The 10,513-nt window shown below is 41.2% G+C and overlaps 1 protein-coding gene across 4 annotated transcripts in view; it reads right to left on the bottom strand.

Annotated features, from left to right (window-relative positions):
• Nucleotides 1-8,588, bottom strand: part of cart4 (cocaine- and amphetamine-regulated transcript 4) — a 14,254-nt gene extending 5,666 nt beyond the window's left edge. For 2 of the 4 annotated variants that reach the window (XM_061908393.1, XM_061908392.1), the window contains exon 1: nt 7,090-7,234. Coding sequence is in view for 2 of the 4 variants with exons in the window: in XM_061908390.1 (XP_061764374.1) it covers nt 5,347-5,430; nt 7,090-7,268; nt 7,377-7,451; nt 8,430-8,478 (387 nt within the window). In the remaining 2 variants the exon portion in view is untranslated. Of the gene's footprint in view, nt 1-5,346; nt 5,431-7,089; nt 7,269-7,376; nt 7,452-8,429 lie in introns of those variants that run through there. The other 2 variants (XM_061908390.1, XM_061908391.1) reach the window with 2 other exon arrangements.
• Nucleotides 8,589-10,513: the final 1,925 nt, after the last annotated feature.

Here is a 10,513-nt window from a genome sequence, read left to right as displayed (position 1 = left end):
ACAAAGTATTTCAATGGTTGGAATCTGCGCTTTGGCATGATATTCTACTTACTTTAGTAATCTAAGTCAGTGGTTCTCAAATGGGGGTACGTGTACCCCTGGGGGTACTTGAAGGTATGCCAAGGGGTACATGAGATATTTTTTTAAATATTCTAACAATAGCAACAGTTCAAAAATCCTTTACAAATATATTTATTGAATAATACTTCAACAAAATATGAATGTAAGTTCATAAACTGTGAAAGGAAATTCAACAATGCAATATTCGGTGTTGACAGCTAGATTTTTTGTGGACATGTTCCATAAATATTGATGATAAAGATTAATTTTTTTGTGAAGAAATGTTTAGAATTAAGTTGATGAATCCAAATGGATCTCTATTACAATCCCCAAAGAGGGCACTTTAAGTTGATGATTACTTCTATGTGTAGAAATCTTTATTTATAATTGAATCACTTGTTTATTTTTCACCAAGTTTTTAGTTATTTTTATATCTTTTTTTCCAAATAGTTCAAGAAAGACAACCACAAATTAGCAATATTTTGCTCCGTTATACAATAAAATAAATCAGAAACTGATGAAATAGTGCTGTATTTTACTTATTTTTCTCTTTTTTCAACCAAAAAGGCTTTGCTCTGATTAGGGGGTACTTGAATTAAAAAAATGTTCACAGGGGGTACATCACTGAAAAAACGTTGAGAACTAAGTGGGGGGGGGGGGGGGGGGGGGCGTTTCCACGGAGTGTTTCCAAAGTATCAGCCTGAAGGCGATTTTCACAATAAAGTTCTAAAGCTTAGTGATGTATCAGATATATCAGATTGTAGGTGGGGTTTATGTGTATCCTTCGCGTTCATATTTCGCTGTTTTGTTGCAATTTTTTTGCATTTTGCTTGATTGTAAAATATGTCGACGAGAGTCGATGTGGCGTTTATATGTTGCAATATTCAATGTTTTATCCTTCATATATTGTAAATCCCACATTCTTTATTTTCATGTACAAACCCCGTTTCCATATGAGTTGGGAAATTGTGTTAGATGTAAATATAAACGGAATACAATGATTTGCATATCATTTTCAACCCATATTTAATTGAATATGCTACAAAGACAACATATTTGATGCTAAAACTAAAAAACTTTTTTTTTTGCAAATAATCATTAACTTTAGCATTTGATGCCAGCACCACGTTACTAAGAAGTTGGGAAAGGTGGCAATAAATACTGATAAAGTTGAGGAATGCTCATCAAACACTTATTTGGAACATCCCACAGGTGTGCAGGCTAATTGGGAACAGTTGGGGGCCATGATTGGGTATAAAAGCAGCTTCCATAAAATGCTAAGTAATTCACAAACAAGGATAGGGCGAGGGTCACCACTTTGTAAGCAAATTGTCGAATAGTTTTAGAACAACATTTCTCAACGAGCTACTGCAAGGAGTTTAGGGATTTTACCATCTACGGTCCGTAAAATCATCAAAAGGTTCAGAGAATCTGGAGAAATCTCTGCACGTAAGCGATGATATTACCGACCTTTGATCCCTCAGACGGTACTGCATCAAAAACCGACATCAGTGTGTAAAGGATATCACCACATGGGCTCAGGAACACTTCATAAAACCATTGTCAGTAACTACAGTTGGTCGCTACATCTGTAAGTGCAGGTTAAAACTCTACTATACAAAGCAAAAGCCATTTGTCAACAACACCCGGGAACGCCGCCGGTTTCGCTGGGCCCGAGCTCATCTAAGATGGACTGATGCAAAGTGGAAAAGTGTTCTGTGGTCTGAAGAGTCAACATTTCAAATTATATTTGGAAACTGTGGACGTGGTGTCCTCCGGAACAAAGAGGAAAATAACCATCCGGATTGTTATAGGCGCAAAGTTCAAAAGCCAGCATCTGTGATGGTATGGGGGTGCATTAGTGCCCAAGGCATGGGTACCTTACACATCTGTGAAGGCACCATTAATGCTGAATGGTCCATACAGGTTTTAGAGCAACATATATTGTCATCCAAGCAACGTTATCATGGACGCCCCTGCTTATTTCAGCAAAACAATGCCAAGCCACGTGTTACAACAGCATGGCTTCGTAGTAAAAGAGTGCAGGTACTTTCCTGGCCCGCCTGCAGTCCAGACATGTCTCCCATCGAAAATGTATGGTGCATTATGAAGCATAAAATACGACAGCGGAGACCCCGGACTGTTGAACGACTAAAGCTCGACATAAAACAAGAATGGGAAAGTATTCCACTTTCAAAGCTTCAACAATTACTTTCCTCAGTTCGCAAACGTTTATTGAGTGTTGTTAAAAGATAAGGTGATGTAACACAGTGGTGAACATGTCCTTTCCCAACTACTTTGGCATGAGTTGCAGCCATGAAATTCTAAGTTAATTATTATTTGCAAAAAATAAATAGAATTTATGAGTATGAACATCATATATCTTGTCTTTGTAGTGCATTCAATTGAAAATGGGTTGAAAAGAATTTGTAAATCATTGTATTCCGTTTATATTTACATCTTGTACAGTTTCCCAACTCATATGGGAACGGGGTTTGTACATTCTGGGTGTCTCATTCAGTAAAAAACATTTCATTCCTTTTTTTTAAGGCGGTCTGTCATAACGTTTTCAGCATTCAATCAGACATTATTGTGAGGTTTTGTATTAGTGTTCCTAAAAATAGATATACTGGCCCCAGACACATTTTTTCTCTAAATTTGGCCCCTGAGTCAAAATAAATGTCCAGGCCTTGTTTAGCACGTTGTCACCAACACATATAGCATGTTGGGATTAACATAGTTAGCATGTAAGCTTTAACATATTTATACTGATATTATAAACATACTTAGTATATATCCATTGCTTTCCTCCTCTCCAAGGTTCTCATAGTCATCATTGTCACCGACGTCCCACTGGGTGTGAGTTTTCCTTGCCCTTATGTGGGCCTACCGAGGATGTCGTAGTGGTTTGTGCAGCCCTTTGAGACACTAGTGATTTAGGGCTATATAAGTAAACATTGATTGATTGATTGATTGATTTAGCATGTTATGATTTATCCTGTTAGCAAGAACACAGTTAGCATTTAGGAATTAATACATTTTGCTTATTTGCATGAACATGGTTAGCATTAACATATTTAGACTGATATAATAAACATATTAATTATGTTGGCATGAACACATTAGGTATGTTAAGATTTAGCCTGTTAGCAAAAACACAATTAGCATTTTGGCAAGAACATAATTACCCTCTTTATATGTGTAACAATAACGTTTAACATATTAGCATGAACATATTCATCATGTTGGCATTAACAGACTTGTTCTTTTTTTTGCGACGAGGTTGGTGATTTAGCCAGGGTGTACCCCACTTTCCGCCTGAATGCAGTTGAGATAGGCTCCAGCCCCCCAAGACCCTGAGATGGACAAGCAGTAGAAAATGGATGGACGGATGGATGGCATGAACACATTTTTCGTGTTATCATGAGTATGATTAGCATGTTAGCATGAACACATTTTGCATTTTGGCATGAACACATTTAGCATGTTTACATGAACACATTTTGCATGTTTGTACGAACCTATAATTAGCATTTGGGCATGAACACATTTAGCATGTTCAAATGAGCATGTTTAGCATAAACACACTTAGCATTTAGGTATGAACACATGTAGCATATGTTTGCATATCTAATATGTAAAATGCGGATATGCTAAATATTAGAATTTACATATTGACATGTTAATATAAAACATTTAGCAAGTCAGAAATAACAAATTTTGCTTGTTTGCGTATTTAGCTAGTTAGCATGAACTCTTTTAGCATGTCGACATTAACATCGTCAACCAACAGAGGAGAACGGTAAGCTGACTGAGTGTACCTGCGTTAATGCTGTCAACAAAAGTACCACGGATACGTTAAACAATGCTTTTGCAAAATGGGCAGCCACCGCATGTATACTCCTTAACATCTGTGAAGACAAGATCTATCATATTACTGTTGCGATGCGTGGGTTCATATATTATTTGTGTAAGACCACAGCTATCAATTATAGTCTGGAGCGCCACGCACGGAGGGTCTGATGGGGTATTTATATGGATAGTAAAATCTGTATTATAATTATATTATCTGCATGTGTCACAATATCAAAGAGCTGCAAGAAGATGTCATTCATATCACCACAGCTGATCTGTCGTACAATGCCTTTGAGAGGCACAATTACAGGAAGGATAAACAACAGTACTACGCTATCAAGAGCATCAACTTACAACTACTGGCTGAATGTGAATTTAATGTTGCTTACTGGGGATGATTGGACACATGTAAGTAATCACAACAAGCTGGGGTCGCATTGTACCGAAAAAAAAGATCAGCATTGTCTTTTGAAAAGTGAAATGTGCTTGTTTCTTCAAAAAACTGATTAAACTAAAGAATAGTAAATACACATTTAAATGGTGCACTATATTAAGTTGTTTATATGTGTGTTTACTACATTAACTATTAGTGCCTTGTTTTCAATATTATTGCAAATACTTTCAAAATGTGCACTGAATTCTTACTACACTTACTGTCTCCAAGTATTGAGCAAATCAATGACTTGCAGTTCAGTATATTGGAGTTGGGGTATAAATATTTGGGGTTTTGACACCAGCCGTTAAATGAGAGCTGACACATCTACAATAATTCTAAGACTAGATTGGACCAACCTAAGTCTATGAGCATGAACGGATGACGCCTACTTGGATGAGAGGCGAAACGTTTTCATGGACAAAACAAACGGTCCAGTTGCAAAGATTGAACACCCTGAGAAAACAATGACCTTAATGAATGACAACATCCATAGACAGTTCAGTTATATATATGACAGTCTGACTACATTTTTCTTAAGCAAATTTTATTTACCGTATGAGGCGCACTTAAAATATTTTTTGTTTTTTTAAAACTCGACAGTACGCCTTAGAAACCGGTGCGCCTAATTCATGGAATAAATCTGGTTTTGCTTACAGACCTTGAAGTAATTTTATTTGGTACATGGTGTAATGATAAGTGTGACCAGTAGATGGCAGTCACACATAAGAGATACAAGTAGACTGCAATATGATGGCAATATATCTCAAGTAAACAGCACCAACATTTTATATGTTCCATTGAAAATATAAAACATTACACACGGCGCTCAAAAATCTATCAAAATGTGTTAGTCCGACTTTGGTAAGCTATGAAGCCGCACCGCTTGATGGATTGTACTTTGCTTCAACATACAAATATTATTATGGTGTGTGTATAAGGTAAGACATTATTCTGCGTTTTGTTTCGCAATATTATGCAAACGCAACTTTTCTTACCTTTTGGTACCTGCTGATCTGTATTAGGTATCTGCATAAATCCTGAAAAATTGCGTGAGTACGCCTTTGTAGTCCGTGGAGACCCTGTAAGTGAGAAGCTTATTTTTTTTCCTCTATCTTCTTGTTATTTGACATTCATCCTCAGCTGTTGCCATTTCTAATCCAAAATAGTGTAAAGTTCTTACTTAAAGCTGGCAGTAAACTAGCCATGAAAGCGGTAAAACATATCGGTGTAGTGAGTTCACATTATTCACCCAAGGAACTTTAGTTATTAGAGGTCCGTTCCGGTGTTGTTGTTTTCTGATGGGAGATGCTGCTCCGTTATTCATTTAAATAAGACTTAGTGGCCACATGTGTGGACAGCACCTTTTAGCTCTTATTTCCAAAATTGTGCACACCACTGAATTAGGGTCTTTTGGCCGCTTATGTGGACACTTATACTGTCATCTGGTGGTGTCAGAAGAGTATAACATACAATAGAATTTGGAACAAAAAAGTGTAAAAAAAAGAATTACCATGTCACTAAACATGAAGTACACGTTTGTGTACTAATGGACTAAGTACATCATATCAAGATGATTCTTAGTTTTTATTCTAATTAGGGTCCAATAAGCTCCTTAGGAGCTGAGCCAGAAGGCAAAGCTCTCGATTTACCAGTCGATCTACGTTCCCATCCTCACCTATGGTCATGAACTTTGGGTCTTGACCGAAAGGATAAGATCACTGGTACAAGCGGCCGAAATGGTGGCGGGGCTCTCCCTTAGAGATAGGGTGAGAAGCTCTGCCATCCGAGAGGAGCTCGAAGTAAAGCCGCTGCTCCTCCACATCGAGAGGAGCCAGATGAGGTGGTTCGGGCATCTGGTCAGGATGCCACCCAAACGCCTCCCTAGGGAGGTGTTTAGGGCACGTCCAACCGGTAGGAGGCCAAGGGGAAGACCCAGGACACGTTGGGAAGACTATGTCTCCCAACTGGCCTGAGAACGCCTCGGGATCCCCCGGGAAGAGCTAGACAAAGTGGCTGGGGAGAGGGAAGTCTGGGCTTCCCTGCTTAGGCTGCTGCCCCCGCGACCCGACCTCGGATAAGTGGAAGAAGATGAATAGATGGATGGATGGGTCCAATAAGCCCAAATAGCAAAGAGAACTTAAAAAAAAAAGCATCTACAGCTTGGGCCTTAAGAGATTAAGTAAAGTCTGAATGTCATTAAAACAGTTAGCTCCATCTTTTGACACTTCTTCTACTCCCGTCCTTGCATGCTACACCGCTACAACAAAGATGACGGGGAGAAAACGCTGCCAAAGGTGAGCCACATAAATAAGATCGCCCACAAAACAGAGCATCCGGAAGCAACTGTCAGAAAGCAGCTTGAAGATGATCTGTAAAACATAATCTATCAACATTTAGACCAAAGAACCACCATTACATGTTATGTAGACCACAAGGAACTGTTTTCACTTTAGAAACAAATTAAACTATAACGCGCCTTTAATCCGGTGAAAAAAGACCAAAAATAGACCATTCATCGGCAGTGCGCCTTACAATCTGGTGCGTCCTAAGGTTCGGAAACTACGGTATGTAAGCAAATAATAATAACCTGTGATTAATCATGATTAATCCCAGTTCAAGATTGTGATTAATCTTATCAAAACCATTTTAACTTGACAGCCCTTTATTGAAAATGTCAGCATGAACATATTTCGCATGGTAGAGCAACGACATAGAGGTCATCTAATTATCGCACTCACCAGACAGATGCGCGAGGATGCAGTGTTGTCGATGATGACTCCGCCCCTCGGTGTGTTGTACCGCTTAGTTGTCGTGGTGATGATCACTTCCTCTTCGTAGTCCTGCCTATCCTCATGTGAATCCAGGTAGTCGCTTGTGTTCTTCAGGAAGGTCTCCAGATCCTCGCTGCTTGAGTTGCCTGTGCCCCCGCACCAACACACACACACACACGCACACAAATACACACAAATAATTAAAGTGCTGACTCAGTAAAACAGAGAATGTGTGCATGTGTGTGTGTACTGACTGTAAAAAGTGTAGCCAAAGGTTGCGTTGTAGTCGTAATCGTAGTCTGGCGATGATGTCACCTCGGCCTCACCGCCTGCACACGCGCATACACACACACACACAACCAAATACTAAGCAGTTGCCATGGAGACCAGCAGATAAGATGGATGAACAAAGGTAAAAAGATTAAGAAAGCATCAACACACACACACACGTTCTACTAAAGAATTTCAATGCTAACCAAAACACTGATGTTTTTATTAACGCGGGTTCTCTCAGAAGCTTCAATTCCAGTAAAAACACTTAATTTCCTCACCTGTCATGATTGACAGTGACCAGCCAGCCAATGGCAGCGCAGGAAAGAGAGACTTTAACAAGTGGAGTAACACATTCCTACTGACTTGTTGGAGTTGGACAAAAGTGAGTGTAATAGCACTGTGTGTGTGTGTGTGTGTGTGTGTGTGTGTGTGTGTGTGTGTGTGTGTGTGTGTGTGTGTGTGTGTGTGTGTGTGTGTGTGTGTGTGTGTGTGTGTGTGTGTGTGTGTGCGTGTTACGCTCAAGATGACAATGTGATGACACACACGCACACCGATAGGGAGTGAAGTGTATTGATTATTTATAGAGAGGGTCATCAGCTGCCAATCAATCAGCTTCCTGTCACACCAAGGTGAAGGATAACATGATTGACAGCTGATACACACGCACACACACAAACATACACGCTAAGTGCTAATACATGTGTGACTTTGGTAAAATACATTAAACCTGAAAACACACACGTATGCACACAACTGACTGAACCCAGCAGCACACACACACACACACACACACACACACTTGCGCTATGTGCCAACACATGTGTGTGTCTGTAAGTTACATTTAACCCGGCAACACACAAGTATGCATATAAAACTGACTGAACCTAGCACACACACACACAAACACACACACACTAAGTGTCAACACATGTGTGTCTTTGTTAAGTTCCATTTAACATGACAACTCAAACACACATGCACATAACCGACTGACCCCACCATGCACACACACACACACACACACACACACTCACCGGCCGCCATGATGATGATGATGATGATGAAGAGTGTGAGTACAGACATGTTGCAGTGACTTGTGAGCGTCCTTACTGTAGACGTCCTAAAGAAGAAAAGTTAGAGGAGAAAAGAGGGGAGGGGCACGAGGGGGGGTAGTTCATAGTGTGTGTGTGTGTGTGTGTGTGTGTGTGTGTGTGTGCGTGCGTGTGTGTGTGTGTGTGTGTGTGTGTGTGTTTCTGTGCTTTTCCTGCCAAGCTCGCTGCTCGTTTGCCAGAAAAGGTCCACAGAGACAAAAACAAATACCAGCAGGAAAATCTTCTCATGTTGTTTGTCCACATTGTGGAAACACATTTATGTCTGTTAATCCTACAAAGAGTCTACATTGTAGAGGACACTCTCATGTCCAGAAGCACCACAAAGAGTGTACACTTTTTTTTTGCGTATGAGGCCTCTACGTAGTTTGGTTCAAGCGTTGCAGCCAGCACTGGTGTCAGGGTCGGGCTTGAGCAGATGAAAAATTATGTCCTCAGGTGGGTGTAGGGTGCGGCACTCGTGGAGTATGTGGTGTGCAGTTAGGCTGCTGATTGGCGCAGCCCCCAGCGGTACATGTTGAAGTTGAAATGGCCAACTCGAGTTGGTAGCCCATTTGGAGTCATCCATTTTCTGAGAGGCAGGTTGGCCCCTGGTGACAATTATGTGTTAGGGCATACTGTAATTTGAGTGGGTCGTGAAATTCCCTATCCGGCAGTTCTCCATCTGTCAATGATGTTGATAATGGAGCCGCAAAAAGTCGCTACATTGCAGAAGAAAGAGGAGCGAGGACGCAGACATTGGCGGTCAAGTTTAGAGTTCTGAACAAGGTTGTGTAGGGGATGGTTCACGGTTCATCAGTCTATGTGAGTGGTCTTCTCTGCAAAGAGTCGCAAGTGCAATGCAGACTAACACTGCCAGGAACTCAGATGGAATGGGTCATAGGCAACAAGGGCTGATTCTCAAGGTGCTGTTAAGAATGTGTGCAGTTTTTTAATGTGTACACTTGGCACCATGCTGGGGTCAACATATTCTGCAGCACTGTAGAGTAGGCTCAGAGCAACAGTGGACGTATTGGCTCTCCAGGATGCGCCTGCAGACAACAAATGACGTTGTTCCAAGATGAGACTTTGGTACATAGAGATTCAAGGTGTTGCCTAAACGTCAGTTGCCCATTTACCCCAAGGTGTGTCGGAGTGGGTAGAAGTGTCCCTTTAAGGTTGACTGTAAGCTGACGCAGAGCTTTGTTGTTGTTGAGGTGGAGAGTTGTAAGGGTGGGTTTTGCAATGCTAAGCTTCAGTCTCCAGGTCTGGAATCAACCATTTCCTGAGAGGCAGGTTGGCCCCTGGTGATAATTATGTATAAGGGCATACTGTAATTTGAGTGGGTCGTGAGGTTGCCTATCCAGCAGTTCTCCGTCTGTCAATCATGTTGATAATGGAGTCGCGAAACGTTGCTGCATTGCAGAAGAAAGAGGAGCGAAGACGCTGACGTTGGCGGTCAAGTTTTGAGTTCTGAACAAGATTGTGTAGGGGATGGTTCAGGGCCAGCAAGGCCTTGTTCATTAGTCTCTGTGAATGGTCTTCTCTGCAAAGAGTCGCAAGAGCAATGCAGACTAACACTGCCAGGAACTCAGATGGAGTGGGTCATAGGCAGCCAATGCTGATCCTCAAGGTGCTGTTGAGAATGTGTCCAGCTTTTTAATGTGTACACTTGGCACCATGCTGGGGTCAACATATTCTGCAGTTTCAGAATCAGGCCCTGGTGCCAAATTCTGTCGTAGGCTGCGGACAGGCCAACTGAGATGACACCCACCTTGCATCCTTTATCAAAGATGACTTCAATGTCATTTGAAAGCTTCACATTGTGTTGTACATTGCTGCGTCCGTGAGGGAAGCTCGCTTGACGAAAGTTGGGGCTCTGGACTGGTTTCATCCCAGCAAGGAGGAATTGTCCGAGGTGCCTGAAGGGGATGCAGAGGAGTGAAATAGGGTAGTAGTTCTTTGAGTCATCTGTAGGGTTGTGTGGTTTTGGCAGAACAATGACGGTAGCCTCCTGCTAGATGAGGAGT

Source organism: Nerophis ophidion, linkage group LG08 (genome assembly GCF_033978795.1).
Source record: "Nerophis ophidion isolate RoL-2023_Sa linkage group LG08, RoL_Noph_v1.0, whole genome shotgun sequence".
Lineage (NCBI taxonomy): Eukaryota > Metazoa > Chordata > Actinopteri > Syngnathiformes > Syngnathidae > Nerophis > Nerophis ophidion.
Note: the sequence above shows the minus strand (reverse complement) of the source record. Positions and strands in the feature narration are given on the sequence as shown.